We start from the raw sequence: 26,677 nt of genomic DNA, 5'->3' as shown, positions 1-26,677 counted from the left end.
TTTTCTCTCTGTTTTTTAGGACACCACTCTCATAGTTCCCCTTTTAGCTGTTTGATCACTCCTAAATCTCCTTTGCTGAATTCACATCCATATCCTTATACCTGACCCAAAGGATTCTGTCCTGGGCCACTTTTCTCTTCTCCCTCAAATCTTTCCTCACTTCAGTCCATTCTCCATTTAGCTACTAGAGTGTTTTTCTTAAAGCACAAATCCAACTATGTCATTCCTTTACTCAATAAACTACAATGGCTCCCTGTTGCCCAAAGTATTAAATACAAAACTATGGTATACAACGCCCTTCATAACCTAGCAACTGGAATTGGTCCTCTGCAGTTTAGAATGTTGGAATGTAGGAGTTAGGATGTTTGTCTTGTAATACCAGTGACAGAAAACAGCCTTGGAGTTTTCTTGCTCAATTTAGATACTGCTCAGGACTGGTTTGAACCATTCTTGTCCTAGATTGTCTGCATGGTCACTTTCAGGCTTTTTGTTTTATAACAATGATGTTCCTCATCAAGATCTAGGAATCAAGGCAATTCTAAACAGCACAGAGTCATCAAGAAACAATATCATCCTTACAATATTTTATTTAAAACTTTTTGAAATAATTTTATAAAATACTAAAAATTTTTACAGCAATAATCATTTGGGAAATTGGATTCTAGTTTTCTTTCTCTGCTTGTATACATGACTATCCTAAATATGCTGGGAACCTGGGTGCTATCAAAGGTATATTTTGTGTACATTATTTATAATTAGCTGTGTTCATGAACACAGAAGAAGAAACAGATCTCATCAAATACACTATAGTGGTGAGGTAATTTGAGCCTTATTCTAATCTAATGAAATCAACTTGATTCTTTTTTTACCTAGATAAGGAAGACAACTGCCAGTCAGGTGTATGAAATGGTATTAATCTATAGTGACATTGTTGATCCAGCAGTCTTTGATGAAGTTATGACTATACTCAGTGACACTGCCTGGTAAGTTAGTCCACTGTTAGAAATAATAATGCTCCTTGGAAATCACTTATTTCTAAATAAAGAGATGAACTACTATTCTTTGTTATTTAAGGTGGGTAAATAGCATACAGGGGAAAGGAAGAAGAAAATTTATTAAGTGCCAGATACTTTACAAATATTATTCCATTTTATCTTCATAACAACACTGTGAAGATGCTATTATTATCCCTATTCACAGGATAAGTGCCCAGAGTTAGGCAACTTATAAAATGTCTCAGGACAAATTTGAATTTAGGTCTGCTCTATCCATGGTGCCACCCAGCTGTCTGCGTGAATTCATCATCCTGTGAGCTCTTGTGGTCCCAAACCAAAACATTGTCAGGTTCTTTCCATGGAAGCTCATGAACTTGAAATAGCACATGATGCCAATAAAATCTTCTTTTGTCCATGATGTCCCTAAAATAACAGATGTTCCTAATTTTAAAAAGAAAACAACTTCTTCAGAAAACTCCAGGAAACACAAATGGAACTCTCAGGGCTTGATAATTCTGAGGATTTTATTAGTCTCTAGGCTTGGAGCTAGAAAGTTGAAACATAAGAGAGGAGCTCAAGTATTATTTTTTTCTACAACTGGTTGTTTAATATTAACTCTTTGAAAATAAGAAATTCTATAAGAAATATAAAAAACATATAGTAAAGGATAAGAGTTTATGAGAGATAATGGGGAAGGAGTCTCTGGGGGGGGGGGTGGAGAAAATGAATAGTTCACCTCATTTTACATACCATTAGTGTATTCCTGAAAATCTGGGGCTAGAACTGGGATTCCTAATTATCTTTATGTCAGATCCCTTTGGCAGTCTGATGAAACTTATGGATTCCTTCTCAAAATGTTTGTTGCCTACATTCATAATAGAAAGAGATGCTAAATTTCAGTTAAAAGTTAATGAAAACAAAAACATTATTTCACTGATCCCAAGGTCTGTGGACACTAGCTTAAGAATTCCTAAACTACAGGATACAAAACATTTTGGTAGAAGCATATTCTATTTCCCTATTACCTCCAGTGGGTATTTCAGAACTAAATCTTCAGGAATGGGTTGGGTGGTGTGATTGAAGAAATTTGGGTACAGACAGGAAGGCATGACCTGCAAAGCAAAGAGAAAAAAATCACATGGAACATAGAACATTGGGGGAGGTGAGTGAGAGAGTTCCATGGAAGTTGGAAGAAGGGACAGTTGGACCCCCCTACCTCCAGATGGATTTCATTCGTCTTCCTGAAGATAGTTTGAGGACAGACCACTTCATCTCCTCTCTGGCCATTAACTTACTACTTCTACTGTGAACTGAAGAAATAGTCTTGCCCAGAAGAAACCCTTGCAGAGTTATTGCCATCTTTTCTCTGAGGAAAATATTTCATTTATTTCTTTTGAAGAGAGCCTTCAACCAATATTACAACTTAAAAGAATAGGGAAACCTGTTCCCTCTTTCCCAGCCTTACCCTTATTACTTTCTCCCCAAAATAATAAAAGCCCCTTTAAGTAAAGAAATTAGTTTGAAAAATTATTGTTAATAGAAAGAAGAATGTAACTTTCCATCTGTGAAGAAACCCTCCATTAGGTTGCTTGGTAAAGGAAGAAACAGGAAGTAGAGAGGGGAGGGGGCAAGATTCAGCTTCTTTCATTTAACTACTTCCTGGTGTAACATTTTTTGATTTCCCAAATATATCTCACCAATTTCTCTCTCTAGTACAGTGGGTTAGAAACAATGCCTTAGTTTAGTGGAAGTACTACTATCTAAGGTTGGGTGGGAGACAATTATAACTGACCAGGAAAAACCCCATCCTAATAACTCATCCTATTATGGATAACAGTTAATAATTATCATGACCTATTTTCCTGACATCTTTCCCCCTCCCCCACCTGACCAGAGCACACACATCTAAGTGAATGTGCACACACTTTCCAAAATGACAGAAATCTGTGACAGTAACATTTCAAGAAGCCTTCATGGCTTCATGGCAAGACTTCTCATCTTAAAGAAAGTCAGTATGTTAGAACAGAATTGTATCCATACTTGGGAGTTCTGGGTTTAAATTCTTTTTCTCATTTAATATCAGTGACCTTGACTAAATTGCTCTCTGGACCTTAGTTTCCTTACCTATAAAACAAAGGGGCCTTTGAAATCCCTTCCCTTAGGTTCAGATATGAGTGAATAACATATGAGAGAGTATGGCCTAGTGGAAAGAAGGCTGAATAGAGTTAAGACCCACTCCCCCTTGATTTATGTTTTATCAAGGAACACCTTAATATTGTTTAAGGGTTAGATATTCAAGCTGGAAGATGGGGGAGGGCTGAAGTTTGGGGATATCCAAAGGTGAGACTTCAGAGCTGAGGCCACATGTAGGAAATAAGAAACAAAGGGTCTCTAGAGTGGGGCTCATTATGTCATTTGAAGTCTGGAACTTCACTTTTCACCAAAGTCTTTTGCCTTCACAGGAATTTCTCTTGAACCAACCTGTTCTTTTCAAAGCAGTACTTAGAAGAAAATTATTTAGTATTTTGTGACCCATTTCCTTAGAGTATTTCTCATTTTACTGGTTTTTTAAAAAAAGAACAGAATCCTACAATCTCTTTTCATTGATTCACCTTTTTGGCAGGTAAAAACACTTGCTCTATATCAAAATTACAGTAACATTAAAATAGCTGTAAGGAATGATTGGAGGGTTTGGTGAGGCTTTTGCTTCTTCAATACCAAACACAATTTGAAACTGAGAGGGAACATTTCAGGAGTTTTTTTGTTTTTTGTTTGTTTGTTTTCTGAACACCTACTAGAATGTTGGATCATTTTTATTTTCTATAGAGGTTGGGTTTTGTTTTTTTTTTAACCATACTGACATATCCCACCTGGGAAGTGGAATGTAAACTCATCCAAGGGCAGAACAAGTTGAAACTTCTTTCCCTAAAGGGACAGAGATGGGACAAAGCAGCCTTCTAATATCAGTCTGTTTAAGTTGGTGGCCATCTTTCTGGATATAGCCATTAGAAAGACTAGAGAACATTGTTTGTGGAGAACAGCAAATGGGCTGTAGAATGTGTACAGGTGAGTAATATGGAAACCTGGAAAGATAGTAAGGCATGAGGTTATAAGATCTTTAAATGCCAAACAGAAGGATTTCTATTTATTCTCAGAGGTAATAGAGAACTATTAGAGTTTACTAATTAGGGGAGGGTGGCACTGACAATAAATGGGATACTGGGAAAGAAAGAAGAGGAATGAGAGGGAAATCACCATTACATAGAGGTTCATTAAATGAATATTATTTCATTATAGAGCAAGGAAGGATGAGTATTTCGTAAACCACACTTTCACTTGAAAAAAAAATTGAACATGGTATCACATACAGAAATCTGGTATAAGAAATATATTCAACTGAAAAGGAAAAAAAAAAACAAGAGAGAAGAGGAAAAATATTTAAAAGCAAACAAATGACCATGTTTCAGAGAGGAACATGAAGGGCAGATTAAAAGGAAAGAAAGAAAAAACACAGAATTAGGGGCAGGACAGGGGAAAGAGTGTTAATTGGCCATTTTCTCTACAGAGTATAAGGGTTAGGCAGACTCCCTCTCTTATCTTTTTCTTATTTTTAAAGAAAAGAGTTGGATGTTTGTAGTTGAACACAACTCTAATCCCTTTTACTGGGGAGGCTGAAGCTGGTCTTTTTTGTTTGTTTGTTTGTTTGTTTGTTTGAGGGACTCAGCTCTATAATTGGTCTAATCTTGCTCTCATCAATATGGTAAACCAGCAGGTGGTTTATAGAGGCATGAACCAGCCCAGATAAGACCTATTGGTCAAAGTTCCATGCCAATCACCAGTGTGGTCTGGACCATGAGTAGCATTTACCCTCTTAGCATGGGTGAGATAAGAAGACCCAGCCACAAAAATAAAAAATATAAATAAATATATATAAATAAATAAATATATAAATAGTGGGAAAAGCACAAGGGAATAGGATTGAGAGAGGGAAGATATGTAAATTAATAATCATAACTGTTACCACAATTAGGTTAAACTCTCCCATAAAAGAAAGAGGATGAGAGAATAAATTAGAAAACAGAATACAAAAACAAGTTGTTTACTAGAAACACACTTGAAATGTATAGATTTACCTGGAGTTTAAAATGAGGGACCAGAACACATCCATTTTGCTTTAGCCAAACTTGAAAAAAGAGGAGTAGCAATCATGATTTCAATTAATGCTATAGAAGATGATTACAAGGTAATAGAGAAATTACATTGTGTTTGTAGGTTCCATAGATAACAAATCAACATAAATACCTAATATATACATGTCAAATATATAGAACCTAAATTCTTAAAGGAAAATCTAATAAAATGGAAGGGATATATAATATATAATAATGGGGCCCTCAGACTTACAGAAATTTAACCAAAGGATAAACAATAAAGTTAAGGATCTGAATAGAATTTTAGAAAAATTGAATATGATAATTAGCTGGCAATTTCTGAATGAGCATAGAAGGAGCTTATGCTTAGCTATTCACTACACCTTTCCATAAATTTAGTAAGTATTAGGATGCAAGTCACCAAAAATAATGCAGAAAAGCAGAAATACAATTCACATAATTTGTGGATCACAATGCAATAAAAGTTATATTTAATGAAAAGACCTTAGAAACCAACAACTCAAAAGAACACATATGACATGTAGATAAAACATTTCTGAGAGGAAAATTCACTCTTAAATGCTCCCATAAAATAAAAACAGATCAATGAATTGGACTTTACAACTAAAGCATTTAGAACAACAAATGGAATACCTCAAACTAAACAAAGTAGAAAATTTTAAAATAATTTAAAAAAAGGAAATACTGGGGGAGGGAGAGTAAATTAAATAGATAAACCAGTAACCTGATTTTAAGAAAGAAAACACAAATTATTCATATAAAATTTAAAAAGTTCACAGAAATTGAAGAGAAAATAAAGGAAATTAAAACCCAATGATTTATAGCAAGTGGATGAATACTTATAGAAATTAAAATACTTATTAAAAAAGAAATTTACTTTTAGCCCAATATCAGAAAAAATTAACATGCCATAAGTGAATTTCAAAAGAAAAATCTCCAAGAATTTACAAGTGAGTTATATCAAATATCCCAGGAAACATTTACTCCCAATATTTACATATCTTGTTTGCAAAAATGATGGAAGGGGGGTGGGAGGCTCCATTCCATTTGCTTTCTGGTATACAACTATAATAATGATACCTGTAAGGATAATTTAGGGTCATGGCCTAATCTAAATTTAATTTTTGGTTGCCAGGGAATATCCCAAATAAAATACCCAAGTCAGCTGGAAATTTGTGGTGATTTTAATTAATATAGAGGAAAGAAATTAAGGAGAAGGGAGAGAGAAAAGGTGTAGAATTTCTCTCACCTGACTTGAACCAGGGGGAAGATTAGAGGCTTTCTCTAAGAGGATAGTGTTTGGAAGGTAAAGGAGAAAGTATCAGCCTAAACTCCAAGAGAGCTCAGCTAAGATGCCTGAACCTAAACTAGTTTCTCAGCTTCTCCTAGTATAGTATCAAGGAAAACTCACCACCAAACCGGACAATAGTTGCAGCCATGCCAAGATGCCAAGATGTCTAGCACGCTGCCACCAGCCAACTCTCCGCTATCTAAGATGCCAGAGAGAAGTGACACGAAACATATAGACAGTTTTACATCACTTTTCTGCATCTCACCTGTACCAATGGTAGCTTAAGCTTGACTTAGGACAGCCCAGGGGTCTGTCAGCTGTTTCTGATTTGTCATTTGCTAACACATGTCTGTCATAGGCCATCCTCCTAAATACTTAATCCTTAAGTATGGGTGTAGACTTTCCAGATTTTGTTAGACTAAGTAGGGTGGAGTAATCTTAAATTCACATACCTAAACAGAGAGAGACAAACCAGAGGAAGAAAACCATTGACAAAGAAAACAAACTTTTAAAATAAAACATTAACAGATGAGCTACAGTGGCATATTTAAAAGATTATGCATTTTGATGAGGTTGGATTTATACAGTATAAATGTCAGGTTTGGTAAGACTAAGAAAGAATAAAAATATGATAAACCATGTAAATAGCATAAATAATAAAAATCATGGAATTATAGAAATGTTGAAAGGGCTTCTCATAAAATTTGATACTTATTTCTATTAAAATTCCTAAAAAACAAAGGAATAAATTAAAACTTTGTTAAAAAAGATATTTAATATCTTTCTAAAACTCACTAGTTATTGTATGTAATGATAAAAGTTAAAGGTCTTTCAAGTGAGATCAAGAATGAGTCAAAAATGGCCATTATAACCATTACCATTTAGTATAATGCTAGTTAGAGCAAGAAGAGAGAAACTGAGTGAATAAGCATAGGCAAAAAGGAAATGTAACTGTTGCTTTTTTGCGGGTAGTATAATTATTTAGGGAAAAAAAGAATTACTCAATCCTTAGCCAATGAGGAAAATTTAGAAAAATTATAGGATATGAAATAAATCATCATTATCAACAATAAACCAACATACAGACCCAGAAAAGAGAATTATTCAAAATAACTACCAAGAACTTCCAGTCAAGATGGCAGCTTAGAGAAAGCTAAAGTTCATAGCTCCAGAAACCCTTCCTTACCCATCTCAAACTGAATGCTCCTAGGGCACTGAAATTCAAAACAAACAACAGAATAGACCCCGGGAACACTCCTCCTGGAACTGGATCAAAAGCTATGGCCCCCCAAAAGTCAGAACCCGAGATCACTCGGATCTAAGGGGTAGGCAAAAGGAAGGTCCCAGGACCAATCCCCCCCAACCCAGAGCGCTGAATCCGAGGCAGCAGCAGGAACCTCGGGGCAGGCAAAAGGGCCTTGGAAGCCGGTTATTCTGAAGGCTGCACCCTGAAAACAACCTGAGCCAGTCGCGGGGGCACCCAGACAGCAGGGAAACAGAGAGAGACAGGGGGAGCCTGTAGCCCCCTGACCATATCCTTCCATCTGAGTCTCACGGAAGGTCCCTGCCTCAGGGCATACTTAGTCTGAGGTTAATCCTATCACCAGCCCTCAGAGCTCCTGGAAGCCACGGCCCCTCCCCCTCAGAGTGCAGGCTCCTCTGGCCAGCAAAGGCATTGAATACATCTGAGAGTGTCAAGCCAGGTGCAGAGCATAGAAGTAAGGCAACAGAGAAGCATTGGGAAGGAACTGAGGAAGGTAGTAACACTGATACACCAGCAATTCCGGGCTTCCTGGGGAAGACAGACAATTTTCCTGGGGCTAAAGCCACTGAACACCAGACAGATAACAGAAGAGCCAGCCCCCCTCACTCAGATAGAGATGGCAAACAGCACAGAAGCAAAAAAGCCTCAAAACAACAAGAAAAACAAGAAGGGGGCAACTTTGGACACATTTGATGGAGCAAAAATACAAAATACAGAGGAGATAGAAGAGGAAACACAAGCAAATGCGCCGAAACCTTCCAAAGGAAATGGAAACTCTCCACAACCTTTTGAAGAATTTGAATCGAAAATGATCAAAAAGATGGAAGCCTTCTGACAGGAAAAGTGGGAATTAATGCAAAAGAATTTCATGCAACTACAAAACCTGTTTGACCAAACTGAAAAGGAAAACCAGGCTTTAAAGGTCAGAATTAGGCAACTGGAAGACAATGAGCAAGCATTAAGAAAGCAAAGCCAAAAGACCAAGAAATTAGAAGAGAACATAAAATATCTCACTGACAAGGTGACAGACTTGGAAAATAGAGGAAGAAGAGATAATTTAAGAATAATTGGACTACCAGAAAATCCAGAAATAAACAGCAAACTCGACATCGTAATACAAGATATAATCAAAGAAAATTGCCCAGAGATTCTAGAACAAGGGGGTAATACAGACTGTCTGCCCTTTGATGCAGCCATAGTACTTCTCGGTTTGTACCCCAAGGAGATAATAAGGAAAAAGACTTGTACAAGAATATTCATAGCTGCGCTCTTTGTGGTGGCCAAAAATTGGAAAATGAGAGGATGCCCTTCAATTGGGGAATGGCTGAACAAATTGGGGTATATGTTGGTGATGGACTACAATTGTGCTAAAAGGAATAATAAAGTGGAGGAATTCCATGGACACTGGAACAACCTCCAGGAAGTGATGTAGAGTGAAAGGAGCAGAACCAGGAAAACATTGTACACAGAGACTGATATACTGTGGTACAGTCAAACGTAATGGACTTCTCCATTAGTGTCAATGCAATGTCCCTGAACAATCTGAAGAGATCTAAAAAGCACTATCCACAAGCAGAGGATAAACTGTGGGAGTAAAAACACTGATGAAAAGCAACTGCTTGACTATAGGCTCTGAGAGGAAATGACCTTGGAGAGACTCTAAATGAACACTCTAATGCAAATACTCAACAACATGGAAATGGGTTCGAACCAAGAACACATGTGAAACCCAGTGGAATTGTGCACTGGCTATGGGAGAAGTGGTGGAGGGGGTAGGGGGAGGAAAAGATAATGATCATTGTTTTCAATGAATAATGTTTGTAAATAACCAAATAAAATAATGTTTAAAAAGTAAAAAAAAAAAACTACCAAATATAAAATATCTGAAAGTTTATACCCTAGAACTAAATGAATCCAACTATAAAACACAATTGCTGAAATACAGACCTGAACAATTGGAGAAATATTTGCTCCTTGAGCCAGCATGATAAAAATGATAATACTTTCTAACTTATTAAGTTAAACTAAGCAAATTACCAAAAGGTTATTTTTATTAAACTAAAAATAATAATGAATCCCTATGGAGGAATAAAAAATTAAGAATCTTATGGAAACTAATGAAAAATGAGAAAGAAGGATGCATAGAAATAGCAGATCATCATAATTTTATATGCTAAGAAATATAGAAATTGATCAGTGGAACAGATTAGGTATAACAGAAGCAAACAGAAGCAAATTAATCTTTAGTTAAGTGAGTATTCAGTAAACTATAAAGTCCCAGGTACTATGGTACTTACTAATACTCACTATTTGATTTTTTTAATAAGCTGATTTTAAAACTTGAAAGCTAACTGGTAAATATTAAAGATAGGTAAATATAAAATATAAATATAAATAAAACTTTAAAACAAATACACTGAATTCCAAGAAAAACTCCAAATTAATACACCATTCTAGTTCTTCCATTTACTAGCGATGAGCCAAGTGAAGCTCCTACATGTCCTTAGAGACCACAATATAAGTTCATTGTTGTTTTTAATTCAGGGACCTCAGTTCCACATTGTTCTTTTCCTCATATTTCAAGGAGCCTATTGATACAGATTATTGACAAAGCTAGTTTTGAAATTTGAGAATTTTTTTCTTTCCCTAACCACTGAGGAAAAACTGATAGTACTCATTTTAAAAAATCCTTGTTTACATATATCATCTACATTAGACATTTTTTTAGAATGCAATAAAAATTAGCTTACTTTTATCTGGAAAATCTATCATCCCAGTACAAACATCAGATAATCAAAACTTAAGAGAACAGAAAATTACAAAAAAGTTAACCAGACAAATAAAAGACCTAGAAAGGGAAGGAAAAAGAGAATGGATAAATTCACCAGTTCCCATCATCTCCCTAAGGACTAAGTTCTGTAGCCTGTTAGGTAAGTTCTATCTGCACAATAAAATGTTGACAATGAATGTTGTCTGTCTTTGGCTTCTCACAATTATGGTCAGTCAAGAGTAGCAGTGACCTTTCTTGGGATTGGCTCCCACTTTTTTATGTTCCTGTCTGTACCTCGTCTCCACTTTCAACAGCATTCCCTTGTTTGAAAGGTAACTTTCTCAAAATGTCAGCCTCCTTTTTTTTTGTTTTCTTTAAAACCCTTACCTTCCATCTTGGAGTCAATACTGTGTATTGGCTTCAAGGCAGAAGAGTGGTAAGGGCTAGGCAATGGGGGTCAAGTGACTTGCCCAGGGTCACACAGCTGGGAAGTGGCTGAGGCCAGATTTGAACCTAGGACCTCCCATCTCTAGGCCTAGCTCTCAATCCACTGAGCTACCCAGCTGCCTCCTTCAGCCTCCTTTTTAAGCTGGGAATTCTAGATTTTCTAGGAGCTTATGTGGCTGATAAAGCACTTCACATAAAACATTTCTTTGTGCCTTATTTTTGTGCTTTTTAAATGTTCTTCAGTGTCCCTTTATCATAAGGTTTCTGTAATTCTAGAGGGAGATCATGGCCCTGGGGTCCTTATGAAATTCTTTTTTAGAAATTAAGTCTTAAAATCTATGAGAATACATTACAAATAAAAAACTTTGTATTGAAATAAAACTTGCATAAACAAAAATGGTACATAGGAAAATTAATTTGGAGAATCAGAGAGATCCTATTGATATGATACAATGGATATGTCTAAGCTAGTAAAGGAACTTTGGAGATCATCTAGCCAAATTCCACATGATTCCCTGCTAGCCCCACGAATAAAAAACAGTGTAGCAATCTAGACTTGTTTTCAGGGAGCTTATAATATAAATTAGATGTATTTATTTATTAATAAAAACAATAGCTAGAATTTATGTGGCACTTTAAAGTTTCTAAAGAATTCTTCTAAACATTATTTCATTTTATTTTCACGAGAATTCTCAGAGTCCATATTATAATTTCTCATATTTATTATATAAGGATATAAAGGATCTGGGATGGGGTGGTCAGTAAATCAGAAAAAATAGACTGAGTTAAGTGCTCACATTCTTGAGTAGTCAGCAGATTTGTTTCAAATGTCTTTGCAGTATCTGATGGTTTCTTTCTTACTTCTCCTTTCAGGGACACTGATTTACATTTTGTGAGAGGACAGAGGAACTACCTGTGTGATCTTCTGCAAGTACCCAAACCACAGCTAGTCTCCAAGGTAACTCCAAAGCTCATGCCACCATGCTTACCCTCAAAAGCCCCCTCCCCCCCAAAAAAAACTAATAAAAGACATAATTTTGTTTTAAAATGTTCTTTTATATGTGGCCATGAAGTGTGTTTCTGGAGATAATTCTATATATCTTTATAAAGATATAATATTTTTATAATTGTATTAGTAAATAATTGCCAAAAATCATTTTCTGTAATTTACCTCACTTTAGAGTTGTTGAAAGAAAACATACCAGATTCCTGGTTTACTCAATTTATCTAGAAAAACAAGCATAAATACAGATGCCTTATATCCATTCTTTTTAGAAAAAAAGATTATGTCACTTTTGGGAGGGAAGGGGAGGTCATCATAGGGAGGCTGATGATTCTCAAATTATCATTCTATCAGAGTCAGTAGTGTTTTTTATTTTTCATATCATGTATTAATGATTCTTCATTGATAACTCTTGATTTCTGATTTAGTTTTATTTTTCTTATCTTTTAATGGTTTTATTTCTCTTAAGTCATTCTGGAATTTCTCTTTCCATGTTTTGTAGATTTTGTAGAGATTTTCTTTTTCACTCTGGATTTTAATTTTCCTTCATAAGACATAATTAGCTTTAAAATATTCTCTTATATGTGACCATCAAGAGTTCATTCACTGGTTCTTTGAGTTCTGGCTTCTTGGAATTATTATTCACTTTTCTGCTTTTATGGGTCTCTGTTGGCTTATATGCTTGGGAATTGGCCATATACCCTGCCTTCCTCTTACTGAACTTGTGTTCTTTCTCATGTATTCTTAATATTTTGTTTCCCTTCTTACCCTTTGCCTCTCTCTTTTGCACAATACTGGACAAAGTACTCTAGACATGATCTCACTACGGTAGAGTACAATAAGACTAGTTTCTCTGATCCTCACCACCATGTTTGTATGCAATTAGCTTAAATGCTTACTTTAAAAAGTTAGCTTTTTTGACTGTCATCATATTGTTGAGTTACTGAGAATTCCAATAAAAAACATCAGGATGTTGTTTTGAGAATGTCATTTTTTGAGAATGTCATTCTCAAGATAGATTTTTGACTTGATATAAGGGAAATCTTACAAAAGTAGAGTTACCTGACCTGGAAGATGACGGGTTGCCCTTCAGTGTAGGTTTTCAAAGACTAGATGACCTTTTTTGGTATGTTATAGAGAAGATTCATGTTCCAAATATTGGTTGAATTAGATGGCCTCAGGTGTACTAACTTTGAGATTATGTAATTCTGACCTTTATTATTTTATCCTTTCTGCAGCTGCCAGCTCACTGAAGTCACATTGCTGGGGACTGAAGCCTTTGAGAGCAGCCCTGTTTTTGTAGCAAGAGAAACAGCAACGTTATTGTTCCAACGGGAAGGGGGAGGCTTGATTCTCCGAAGCTAAAAGGAACATAATTTAATATGAAACTGTCAAATCAAGCCCCACACAAATTCTCATTCAACATTTAGAACAAATGTAAAGAGGACACTGAATCTCTCTGTTCTGTTTATTGTTCAACTATTGAAATTCAGTGTCTGTAACCACAAGATGGCAGTTTATCCTCATGGTCACTTCATTAAGTTCAGGTGAATTGACAGTGTTGACTAATGCTTTCCTTTTACTGAGAACTAAGCAACACTTCTATAAAATCATGCTTTCATCAATGGCTATTATTCATGATGTATTAATTCATGAGACATTGGGTGGTAAGACTAGATAAAAGGTAAATTTTCCCCAGGAGATGAGACTAAAGGTCAGCCTCTTTTTGGTGGGGTGCACTTTTGACACCCTCCCTTGAATGGACAAATTGGACATGGAAAAATGAACAAAATATTATTTAAATGCATATATTAATTTCCTAAATCTGCCTAGTGCGGGGAATACAAATACAGACAACAGTCCCTGCCCTCAAAGAATTTATATTTAAGTAGAGGGAGACACTCAGGAAGTGTTATCTTGAGAAGAATGAAGTCACCAGGAGAAGTGAATGACAGATGATCCTTCCAGAAGCAATGGTTGTATTCATTACTGTTTCCAGAGAGAGAGGTGAAAGAGGTTGGAGGGGTGCTTGCCTAGGCCTCCTGTAGCTTACTTTAGATAGTAAATGTTAAAAAGAAAACCCTGGTTTGGGCCTTATCCTGGTCAATTAAAGGCAAACTCAGAAAATAAAACAAAAAGCTTTTTAACATCCCAAGATGGCTTGCTCTTGGGAGTGGCCCTCCAATTCAAACTAGGAGCTGCTTTTATAGACCAGAGTAAGACAATTTACATATTAGTGTAAACCAACCCTGATTGGTGGATGTTTCAAGGTGGAATTAGATGTATCGGGTGTTCAGGGAAGACTAGTACTTTTGGTGTGAGAACTTATCAAGCCCTTTGCAAGTCTGCTTTCCTTTTTTGGTATCCACCTGCCACCTACCTCAAAATGTCTGGACTGGTGGGCAAAACTAGTTTGCAGGTTACTTGGCCATAATCATATCATTTAATTAGGGGGTTGTCTACCCCAGGCAGACTTTCCTGGGCCAAGGGGTAGAGAACAACATTTTGTTCCCTTATCCATGAAGGCAATAGAAGCAGGTTAAACAAGAACACCAAGGAGTTGCATGCATATTAAGCCATCCCCAATTTTCTTTTTTTTCCCTTTTCTTTTTTCTTTTGTTTAATTGATTAAGAGAATTTTTCCATGGTTACATGATTTATGTTCTTTCTCTCCCCTTCTCTCACCCCCCTCCCATAGCCAATGCGCAGTTCCACTGGGTTTTACATGTGTCATTGATCAAGACCCATTTCCTTATTATTGATAATTGCACTAGGGTGATAAGTCTACATCCCCAATCGTATCCCCATCGACTCATGTGACCAAGCAGTTGTCTTTCTTCTGTGTGTTTTTACTCCCACAGTTTTTCCTCTGAATGTGGATAGTGTTCTTTCTCATAGATCCCTCCAGATTGTTTAGGGTCACGGCATTGCCACTAATGGAGAAGTCCATTACATTCGATTGTACCACAGTGTATCAGTCTCTGTGTACAATGTTCTCCTGGTTGTGATCCTTTCACTCTGCATCAATTCTTGGAGGTCATTCCAGTTCACATGGAATTCCTCCAGTTCATTATTCCTTTGAGCACAATAACCAATTTTCTTGACCATTGTTTTGCCACTAGATTTAGATGACTCAGGGAGAGTAAGTGAAGCTGATGATTTTGTGCGTCTCTGCCTCATTTAAATTCAATTTATATGTGATTGAAAAGACATCACTAGTGGTGCTATTTTGATCCTCTTCTAGTAGAAAGGACAATACTTGGCTGGAGGTGGTATTATAAATCATCTCAGCTCCTCACCAATTACATCTTTGGGAAATGGGATTATTTCTTAAAAGTTTGGATTAGTCTTTAGGGGATGAGGTTAGTTCTTCTGGAAGGAAATCAGTTCTAATTCACTCTACAGGCAATTGAATTGAATATGAGAATGTCGGAACTACCAACATTCCTGCTAGATTTCTCACTTGCCAACAAAAAAAAAATGCCCTGCCCCAAAGAAAAAATCCATCTGAATAAATTTTTAAATTGATTCATGATTCATTGAATGGGAAAGTAATACCACTTTTGATAAACTACAAATGAAGTCAGTGTCTAGGTAGGTTATTTTCTCATATGAAAAATAAATTTTACTGGGTAGATTAATTCTACCTAGGTAAAGTCGGTTAATACTAGATAGGTTTACTAGGTAAGTTATTTACTCATATAAAAAAAACAAATTATTTTTTTAAAGGCCTCACCCTAATCAATTTAGGGAAATTTCAGAAAGACAAAAGGAATTTTGTCGATGAACAGTTACTAATTTCAGTTGTATCCTGCTTTTGTAGACTGGATTAAGCATCTTCCATATTGTGTCCTTGGCAACACCTGCTTGATGTGTCTTTTGTATAGCAGTTTCTGAGTTCCTAATGAAGCTATGGAATTTTACATTTAGCAGTGAAAAACATCTCATTTCTTGACATGCTGTAATTGGGACTTCTTTACCATGTCACAGAAATCTCTTTAACCTGAAATTCACATTTCAGAACTATGTTCTAACCCTTGTGGCAGAAGGAGCTCTGATAAGATGGTTCTTTCCAGAATTTCCATTTAAGGAGCCCGGCAAAGCCATCTCTTTAATTTCTCATCTGGCTGCATTCTGCACTTCATTTCTTTCTTCCCACCCCCTTCAGCTTCTTCCTAGAAAAGAGGCTGAGTATATATAGCTATTGTCAGGCTACCTTAGTGGGTCAATTTAGAAGGAATCCTTGGACCTTTTTGGTCTCAAATCCCAATAGCAGAATCAACCAATTCTTTATACCAGGCCTGACCAGTGTCTTGGTAGTTTAGGTTTTTATATGGGAATAGAATGAGATGCTTGTAAGTCATTCAACAGTTGACAAAAGAACATTTATTTAGCCATAACAGGAAAAGGATTTTCAACAATAAGCTCTAAGAACCCCTTGAGCTGATTCAGTTGAGAGAAGCTTTAATTGCAGCATTGAGAGTCTCCCTTTTCCAAAGCACTAGGGGCTGCTTTGTGCCTAGCAGATGAAGTGATATCAACAGTCTGAGCCCTTAGTCTCCTGAGAAAACCATATTTTAAAGAATAAGAAAAAAGCTTTTAAGAAAAAAACTAGCCCAATCTGCATCACATTCCCACTAAAATCTGCAACTTCAGATTTTTTTTTCAATTTCAGAATATTGGGACGGTTCTCCTCTGTGAATTGGTAGTTTATTTTTATTCTGGTTTCAAATCAAGAGCTCTTTCTATTTACACCTATCAAGATGACTATCATCCTTAAAGAGATCTGAGTTCTATAGCATTTCTGTGCCAGCAAAAGTTTGTCAGTTTGTTTCTCCATGCCAGTATTCTCTTCTAGGTCCTTTTGTCTGTGCTTGCATCTTTCCTTGACAGCTTTTGTCTGGTGTAATTTGATCATTTCTCTCACTTTCTACTCTGAGATTATAGTAGGAAGGGGTAACTCTTCACTGGCCTTAGCACTCGTCTGCTCCACCCCATATGGCTCTCTTGATTCTGCAGTTCTGTCAACTCTTCAGCAAATGAAACTTGTGGCCTTTCCTAGAGGATCTGCTCTCTAGAAGCTAACTCCTATAAAGAGATTGCTCTGAAGCTTTAAGCATTTCCCAACTTCCTCTGAAGCAAATGAGTTTTTCCATTAAAAAATATGTATATATTTAGAACTCTTACCTTCTGTCTTAGATGATATTAAATATCATTATCCAAGGCAGAAGAGTGGTAAGGGCTAGGCAACTAGGGCTAAATGATTTGCCCACATCACAGAGTGTTTGAGGCCTCCTTAGAGTGTAGGACCTCCTGCATCCAGGCCTGGCTTTCCATCCACTGAGCCTACCTGCCTCCATTAAAATATTTTTAATATATGCAATTATTATTCCCATTTTACATACAAAGAAATTAAAAATTGAAGATTAAATGCTTTCACCATGATCATATACCACAAACAAAAGTTTGAAGTCAGATCTGAATCCAGGCCTCCTGATTACATATTCAGTGCTTTATACTTTATGCTATTTTACATCTCTATATTTTAAAACAAAAAGGGTTGGGAACAGGTTATATTTTAGTTCAATACTTATTAATCCCCTCAGTGTGCAGTGGCCAGGCTTCTTTGCTTTGCTTAGTCTACAGAATAGTAAGTTGTGCTCTCAGAACATTATGCACCTAAAAGCTCTTGGCCTATCCACTTGCATTGATAGGGTGAAGCTAATTTGTCATTAAGATTGTGCCTGCTGAAATGACACAGGTGAGATAGTTCCAAAATGCCATTGTTTCCATAATAATTCAGTTGAAACAAAAGCTCTGCTGATAGATTTGAAGTAGTTCCTTCTTGTTCCTGGTCTAGGGCTGGATCATTTTCATTTTCTTGGGCTCCTTGTATCTGGATCTTTGCAGTTTTTAATGCAGTCAACTGAAATGAAGATAATCTAGGCCTTCCTGCAGATTCAGCGATTCCAAATTTTCTTCAAATGTCCCACCAGTAAGATCCTGGTAAAAAAACAAAAACTGTCAAGGCACAGAGGAGAAAACTCACATAGCTTTACAAAGGTAAAACAGTTCCAAAAGTTCCTTCCAACTCTGAAATTCTACACTTCTATGAACTTCTAAGTCTTCCATCTCCATTTTGTGTACTGCTTAGAGATCCTCCAATTAAAATCTCTCAGTTTTATTTTAGTTAAGAGTACTGAGGTTAAATGGAAGGTCAGTGATTTGTCAATGTTTATAAAGCTATATTAGAACTTAAGCCCAGGTCATCTGACTACTAGTCTGGTATTAGACCTCACTTGCATAATGCTCTAGAATTTAGGGCGGAAAGGATCCATAAGATCCATAAGGAAAGTAGATAAGTGGCAGAGGTGAGATTCAAATCTAGATCTTCTGATTCCAAATCTAGCATTCTAATGTTGTTACATTAGTGTACTATTAGTTTACACCTAGGTGGTATAGTAGATAGACAACTTGGCCTGAAGTCAAGAAGCTTTGAGTTCAAATCCAGCTTCATATACTTATTGGATGTGTGACCCTGGACTATTTGCTTCATCCCTATTTGCCTCAGTTCGTCATCTGTAAAGTGGGAAACACACTGGAGAAGGAAATGACAAAGTATTGCAGTATCTTTGCCAAAAAAAGGCCATGGGGTCTCTCCAAAACCTTATCTTTATAAAGCCTCTAGTCTTCCCCCTGGCACAAGCCAGGCAGGAGAAATCCTACAACCTTTCCTTCTCCCTTCTTAATTTCTTTATACTATATTAATTAAATCACCATTAATTTCCAGCTGTCTTGGGTATTTTATCTAGGATATCCCATGGTGACAAATAACTAATATAGTTTAGGTCACAACACTAAAATGATCCTTTACAGTTTTGGCTGACCACGTCGATTGTAATGAAATACCCTCAATCTTCCTAACTTTCCTAAACCTTTTCTCTACTGTGACTATCCCTAAGTTCAGCTTTTAATAGCTTATTTTGATCAGCTGTAGAGGTAAGTACATTTGGATTTTTTTTCACTCTCTCCTTAAATTAGATAGAATATAGCTGTTTTTCTTTTTTTTTTTTAAATCCAAAGCGGCAGGACTGGGAAGATTGTTTAGGTACTAATCCCCTTTCCCTCAGGGAACAACTGCCTAGATTACTCTTAATTAGGAGTGAGGGGGGCCTAAAGAGAGTTTTACTCTTGCCCTGCTCCCCATGTGTTTTGTGAAGCCTACTAGGAAAATAATTACTATATGTGTATATGTGTATATATATAAGTGAATACTACATTCTTCAACATTTATATGGCAGTTGAAGAATTAAGGACACTGAGGAATTCAGCATACATCCAATTTTTTATATTATTAGGTAATGTCATTTTTGTACTCCTCAGTACTGTGTTTAGAGATGCTAACATAAAAAAAATTATTTGAAGCTGAAATTCAGAAAAACACACAAAATTCTGAAGCTAAAATACAAGAAATGCCAGAATCTGAAACTAAAATACAGAAAATTATAAAAACCATGCAAGATAAAACACAGGAAAATATAAAAAAAAAATTTGCGGCTAAAATGCAGGAGAACATACAAACCCAATTGGATAATTTAAAATGTTTCTTACAGGATCAATTGGCAAACATCCACCCCACCAGAAACAGGTCTGGACCTGACAGACCGACCTTTCCTTCCCCGAAATAGGGATGGAAAACACCTTCCATATAGCTCAGCTAACAGACTTGTTCTCTCATGGTCTACAAATCTTGGCTGAACTTAATACCCAAGATCCTTCCCCTAAAATCCCAATTTCTCATGTTCCTTCTCCTACACAAAACCAAATTCCAACCCAAAGGAAATCTTGTCTTTCTAAGGAAACTCATCTTGGTCAAACAGACCCACAGGTACCAAATTCAATTAGAGGCCTGTTTCCTCTAAGAGAAGTACTTGAAATAGGGTGGAATGGGAATGTGGTGACTTTAAGGCACAATATACCGTTTACTCCCCAAGAAATAAATGAATTTAAATGAAATATTCCCACATATGAACAAGATCCCTTTCTAGTAACAAAAAAGATGACAGCCATATTTTTTTTTTCAGTATAATCCATCTTACAAGGACGTTGAGAACTTGCTACAGGCTTTTTCAGCTGAACATGAGAAAAACAAAATAGTTGCTCATGTCAACAAAACCCAGGGGCGCAATGCACATTGGCCATCTCAGGATCCTGAATGGGACTATAACAACTCTGAGGATCTTTTACAATTATACTGTTGTAGAGAGGCCATCTTAACAGCAATGAGAGAGTGTGCAGACAGTACAGATAAGTGGACAGAATTTGAAAACAATTATGCAAAATGAGGAAGAGACACCCTCCAGATTCATGGACAGAATAATAGAGTTTGGGGGTAGATACCTGGATTTTGACGTATGTAAAGAAAATTACATAAGACAAGTTAGTTGTCAATAACTCTTGCAAAGTGATTAGGGATTATTTTAGAACATATTGCCCAAGATGGCCAGAGATGGACCTTGAAGAATTGTGGAAAATAGCTCTATATGTTTCAAAGGGAAACAAAGAAAACAATGATCTCATGGAGGAAATAAAGAAAGAATTGAGATATTTAAAAGATAAAATGGCTTAAATGGAAAGTGGGCATGATACTCAACCAATGACACTTGCCCCTCTCCAGGAATCTAATTATCAATCCATTACCTGCCAATTCTGTGAGAAGAAAAGCCACAAAATGATAAGAGTGTAGAATTTTATTCAAGGTTATCAGAAAGAATATGCAGTTTAATAACTGAAGAAGTGATCATTATAGACATATAATAATGATAATGGAAACCACAACTTTAGGAATGATAACTATAGGAATAGATATTGGGAAAATAATTCAAATCAAGTGATTCCACAACAATATAGCTTATTTGATGCTCATCCAAAAAATACTCGGGGTGCTAATGCCCTTCAGGGAGGGGGGGGCAAGGAACTTCCCAAATACTATGAAGGTGACGGGGGTAGGGGGGCTGAAGCACAGGAATCAGAGGATACAATCTTGGATTTCCGGACCCTGATGTCCTACTACCTGTTGTCCCTCTCCACCCCCCCAATACTAATGAACCCCATGTTACCTTAAAGGTGGGTAACACCTATTATGATTGTCTTTTAGACACTAGAGCTTCCAGATCTGTATTCAAGAGTATACCTGATTTTACATTGTTATTCTGCTGGCTCAGAGAATGTAAAGGGAATGTCAGGAATACACCAAAGGGTTAAAAAAACTTTCCCCTAGAATGGTGTCTTTAGGACCCCTAGAGGTACAACATTCCTTCCTTTTGATGCCTGACACCCCTTTAAATTTACTGGGGAGGGACCTTCTATGCAAACTCAGAGCCACAATAACTTGCTCCCCAGATGGTTCCTGATTATTGGAAATGCTTGAGGAATCTTTAAATTTACTCCCTGTAATTCTCTGTCAGGAGGGAAAGGAGCATCCCACCTTTGCTATGGATATATTGGAGTCTCTTTAGGCCACATCTTCTTCTGATGTAGGCCTACTTAAATCAGCAATTCCTGTGCAGATTAAAACTAAATCTAGTCCACCTCCTTCCATTCCTCAATATCCCCTCTCAAAAGAGGCAATAGAGGGTGTTACCCCAGTAATAAACTCATTAATTGACCAGGGAATACTAATCCCTTGTAAATCTGAATACAACATGCCCATCCTGCCAGTTAAAAAACCAAAAAGGGGGCCCGATGGCAAGCACTTCTATAGATTCATACAGGATCTAAGGGCTGTGAACAATCATGTTATAGACACTCCATAGTTTCCAACACAAATATGATCATTTCCTCTATTCCTAGCACAGTTTTACAGTAGTAGACTTGTGCTCAGCTTTTTTTTTTTTCCATTCCTATACATGAGAACTCCAGGCATATCTTTGCTTTCACGTGGAAGGGTTCCAAGTATACATGGAGTCATCTGCCCAGGGTTATATGGAAAGCCCGAGTTTATTTGCACAAATTTTGAGCCAAGACACAAATAATATATAACATTTAACAATAGCAAATTAATTAAATACTTAGATGATCTACTCTTGGCTTCAACAGATGCAGAAGCATGTAAAGAAGATGGTAAACACCTTTTGGAATTGCACAAAAGAGGGCATAAAATCTCAAAGGATAAGGTTCAGTGGTCTCCCTAAAGTAGAATATTTGGGGTTCATCCTGACTGCGGGTGCCCGCTCTATTTCTCCAAGACAAATTGAAAATATTCAAAATTTAAGCACTCCTACCACTAAGAAACAGTTGAAAGCAATTTTAGGAGCAACAGGGTTTTGTAGACAATGGATTCCTTGCTATGGAGAAATTACTAAACCCCTTATAGCACTAACAAGGGATTTGGTCCCTGAACCCCTCAAATTAGAGCCGGAACACTTGCCAGCTCTATCAGATCTAAAACAGGCTATCCTGTCTGCCCCTGCTCTAAGACATCCCAGATTAAAACAAGCCATTTGCTTTATATGTGCATGAGCAAAGAAGGGTAGCTTCAGGTGTTTTGACTCAGACTTTGGGGCCTTCTCAGTGCCCAATTGCTTATTATTCTGCCCAACTGGACCCAGTAGCATCAGCAGCACCACCATGTCTTAGAGGAGTAGCTGCTACAGCCTTATTAGTGACAAAAACTGTTGATCTAGTATTAGGATGCCCATTAACAATTATGTTCCCACATAAGGTAGAAGCATTGTTGCTAAGACATAGAATACAGGCATTCTCATATCAGCGAATTACATAACCTTGTTAAATAATGAAAACATTACCTTGAGATGCCGTACAACCCTTAACCCTGCCCCCTTGCTTCCAGATTTACCAACTTTCAGGAGAACCATTACACAGTTGTGAAACACTAGTGTCCATGGTAGAAAAGCCTCAACATAATCTCTTGGACACTCCCATAGACAATCCAAATCTGGTCTTATTTACTAATGGTTTTTTTATGAGGGATGGCATATGGTACACTGGAGCTGCTGTAGTCACAGAATTTGCCACTGAGTGGTCAGCTTCACTGCCCTCTAATATTAGCGCTCAAGGGGCAGAACTCATACCTCTGAAACACACCTATATAATTGCCAAGGATAAAAAAGCAACAATTTATACAGATTCTAGATATGCCTTTGGCATTTGTCACTCAGCCAGGATGCTATGGCTCCAGAGAAGATTTTTAACCTTAGCTGGAAAATCTATAGCTAATGAAGAAATTATTAATGAAGTTATTTCTGCTCTCCAGCTGCCTGGAGCCCTAGCTGTAGTTCATTGCTCTGCCAGTGGCACTGACCTTGTCTGTAGGGGAAATGATCAAGCAGATGCTAGCTAGCAGCCATAGAAGGGCCTGAATTAATTTTAACATTAATAACCACTGATGACTTAAATGTATCACTTTCCTTTAATGTAAAGGAAGTAGAAAAATGGAAACAAAAATTCAAAGCAAAACAGATCAATGGAGTGTGGGTGTCATCTGAAGGAAAACCCGTGCTCCCTAGAAGTTTCTATCACCAAATTTGCCAATCTGTTCATAAAATGGCCACTTTTTGGTACCCAGGGCATCGTGGACTCTGTTAAGAGAGTATGGATAGCCCCCTGGTATAACTACCATAGCCTCTAAAGTATGTTCAGACTGCTTTACCTGCCAGGCATATAACCAACATGCATTTCGTTGAAAAGTCTTTGGTGGGCGTCCTCTTGCTTACACACCTTTTGAGCACCTGCAGATAGATTTTATAACAATGCCAAAGGCTGGACAATATAAATTTTGTCTAGTCAAAGTAGACCAACTGACTAGATAGATGGCCGGAAGCATTTCCTACAGCCCGAGCTACAGTGGCTTTCATTGCTAAGGTGCTTTTAAAAGAAATTATTCCTCACTTTGGCCTGCCAGCACATATTGATTCCAATAGAGGAAGTCATTTTACTGATTCTGTTCTAAGTCAGATATATTCTTGCTTGGGGATAACTCCCAAATTCCATGTTCCATATCATCCCCAGAGCTCAGGCCAAGTTGAAAGAATGAACAGAGAACTTAAAGGTATGATTGGCAAATTATGCACCAAGACATTTAAAATGACCTGAAATTCTCCCTCTGGCACTATTTTATCTTACAAGCAGGCCCAGGGGAGGCCTACACATCTCACCATTTGAGATGCTTTTTGGACATCCTCCTATACAGGCTAAGCCTTTCTCCCTGGCATATACATCAGTATTAGGGGGAGATACTACTATTGCTTTCTATATACAGGAATGACAGCACAAACTGCATGAACTCCATGAATCCGGAGCTGCAGTACAAGCTGGACCACTAGACTCTTCACTTAATGACCTGAACCCAGGAGACAAGGTGTATATAAAGAACTTCCAGCATACGGGAGCAACTCAGCCTTCCTGGGAAGGGCCATTCCAAATATTGTTAACTACTCCAACATCTATAAAAATTGGAGAGGACTCCTGGATTCATTGCTCACATGTAAAGAGAACATCTTCTATTGAAACTGATTGACTGTATGCTATACATTCATTGGAGATAATAATCCGTTGACAAGTAGATGCCCCCTTTTTTTTTAACACATTGAATTCCTGAATTTTTTTCTTTTCCTTTATTTTATTATTGCTTTTATTTTATTTTGATTAGAATTTTTTATTTTTCCCTTTTCTCATTTCTTGTACTTCAGATACATACAATCAACATTAATTTTTATTTTACAATAATATAAGTTTAAATATATACATACTTGCTATAATATTAATGCATACCCAAACAGCTTTAGACTGTGGGAACCTGCCATTTATTGATAATTGTTATGGGACTGTAATTAATGTTTGTGTCTGATTCTAGGAAACGGGATCAAAAAAAGGAGCCAGACTTAACCTGAATAGCACCAAAACAGCATACAGGTTAAAAAAAAAAAGGAAGAATAAAGAAACCAATCCAGGTAGATTGATGCACTTCTAAGCCAATACAAAGGACTTGAACCCAGTGAGAGGCTCAAGGTTGTGACACTTGACATATGTTAAGACATAGGCCTTCCTTGTAGCCACACTCTTTGTGAAAATACTTACAGACAAGTCCCAAAGTTTGGCTATCATCCTGGCTCCCTCTTAACACTGAGAATGAAGGTAAAATCAGATCAGGGAATGACACTTCCCTATCAAAATAAAATTCTAGTTCCTTTTCTTCTTATAGTATGGCAACTTCCTGTAGTCTTGGCTGCAAATGGGTAAGTGAAATATTACTGCATTCTGTCCTACAGACTTGTGGGAGAAATTACTTTAAATTGGACTTGTACAAAGGCCTATTATGAATTTATTCTTGCTTACTCAACATTTTATATACATAGATTTTGGTATTTTATTCTGATTTTGAAATTTCTTCCAAAAGTTTAACTTTGTCCATTTTTTCCTTATGCTTTTGGTTTTATTTTTTCTCTTCTTTTTAATAATCAACTCATACACCCCATAACTCAAAGACTGCATCCTGAGCTGAACTGGATTTTTTTAACACCCACTTCAGGGGGGGGGTTGTGTTTTAATAAAAATCCAAGATTTTGAAATTTTTGTTCGAGAAAGATCTTCAAGGAAGAAGCTTGCTAACTTCTAAATCCAGAGAACGAACTGTTGCAGAAAGATGCCAGAAAACCTACACTACATCAAGACGATCAGGAATGAACTTTGGGTGTGGTTGATTGAATACTTATTTGAATGTATGCCAAAAGGGGACTGCCCCCAACTGGTTTTTGTCAATGCACTCAGCAAACATTGGTTTGCTGTCTGTCTTCTATTTCCCTCTTTAACTATTGTAACTTGTAATTTTTCCTTAGAAATTGAATATTGTATACATTTGTAGTTAGTAGTGCTTTATAACTACAAGATGATTATGTTAAATGATCAATGGGGACACTAGTTTCCCTATGATCATCAGGGGGGACTGTGAATATTGGATTTAGCTATCTCCTGATTTGTAACAATGAAGATGCTTAGTCTAACAAAATCAGGGATGTCTTAGGAAGTTTGCATTATTCCACCCTACTTTGTCTAACAAAATCGGGAATGTCTGTAACCATGCTTGAAGATTGAGTTAGGAGGATGGCCTTTGATAGAGAAATTGACAAACAAGAAACAGCAGACAGACCCCTGTGCTGTCCTAAGTCAAGGTTAGGCTATGATTGGTGCAGAGGAGATGCAGGAAAGGGAGGTAGAATCATCTAGGGTTTTTTTTTTGTTTTTGTTTTTTGTTTTGTTTTTTGCGGGGCTTCCACTGGCCTGAAAGGTTTACACTCTTTCCCTGGACATGTGGCTGGCAGCGTGCTAAGTGTTCTGACATCTTGGCATAGTGGCAGCTAATTGTCTGGGTTTGGCGGTGAGTTTGCCCTTGAGCTAATTCAGGTTCAGGCATTTTGGCTGAGGCCTCTTGGAGTTCCGGCTGATTCCTTCCTCCCTTACTCTCCAAAACCTTATCTTCCTAAAATCTCTAATCCAGAGGGGAGAAATCCTACAACCTTTCCTTCTCCCTTCTTCTTAATTCTTTCCACTATATTAATTAAATCACCATAAATTTCCAGCTGTCTTGGGTATTTTGGGGGGGATATCTTATGGCGACAGATAACTAATATAGTTTAGGTCACAACACTAAAATTATCCTTTACAGGCCACATAGTGGTGGGCATGACTCAATAACAACAGCAGCAACATATAGTGTT

The 26,677-nt window shown here is 37.0% G+C and overlaps 2 protein-coding genes across 5 annotated transcripts in view; one reads left to right on the top strand and one right to left on the bottom strand.

Annotated features, from left to right (window-relative positions):
• TBCD (tubulin folding cofactor D) overlaps positions 1-13,567 on the top strand; it is a 537,579-nt gene extending 524,012 nt beyond the window's left edge. For 3 of the 4 annotated variants that reach the window (XM_056814255.1, XM_056814257.1, XM_056814256.1), the window contains exons 38-40: positions 874-983; positions 11,813-11,897; positions 13,181-13,567. In XM_056814255.1, coding sequence (XP_056670233.1) covers positions 874-983; positions 11,813-11,897; positions 13,181-13,195 — 210 coding nt within the window. In that variant the 3' untranslated portion in view covers positions 13,196-13,567. Of the gene's footprint in view, positions 1-873; positions 988-11,812; positions 11,898-13,180 lie in introns of those variants that run through there. The other variant, XM_007483424.3, reaches the window with a different exon arrangement.
• A 2,741-nt stretch (positions 13,568-16,308) lies between these two features.
• B3GNTL1 (UDP-GlcNAc:betaGal beta-1,3-N-acetylglucosaminyltransferase like 1) overlaps positions 16,309-26,677 on the bottom strand; it is a 174,043-nt gene continuing 163,674 nt past the window's right edge. Inside the window, exon 12 of the mRNA XM_007483420.3 lies at positions 16,309-17,945. Within this exon, the coding sequence (XP_007483482.1) occupies positions 17,865-17,945 (81 nt within the window). The 3' untranslated portion in view covers positions 16,309-17,864. The remainder of the gene's footprint in view (positions 17,946-26,677) is intronic.

Source organism: Monodelphis domestica, chromosome 2, assembly GCF_027887165.1.
Source record: "Monodelphis domestica isolate mMonDom1 chromosome 2, mMonDom1.pri, whole genome shotgun sequence".
Lineage (NCBI taxonomy): Eukaryota > Metazoa > Chordata > Mammalia > Didelphimorphia > Didelphidae > Monodelphis > Monodelphis domestica.
Note: the sequence above shows the minus strand (reverse complement) of the source record. Positions and strands in the feature narration are given on the sequence as shown.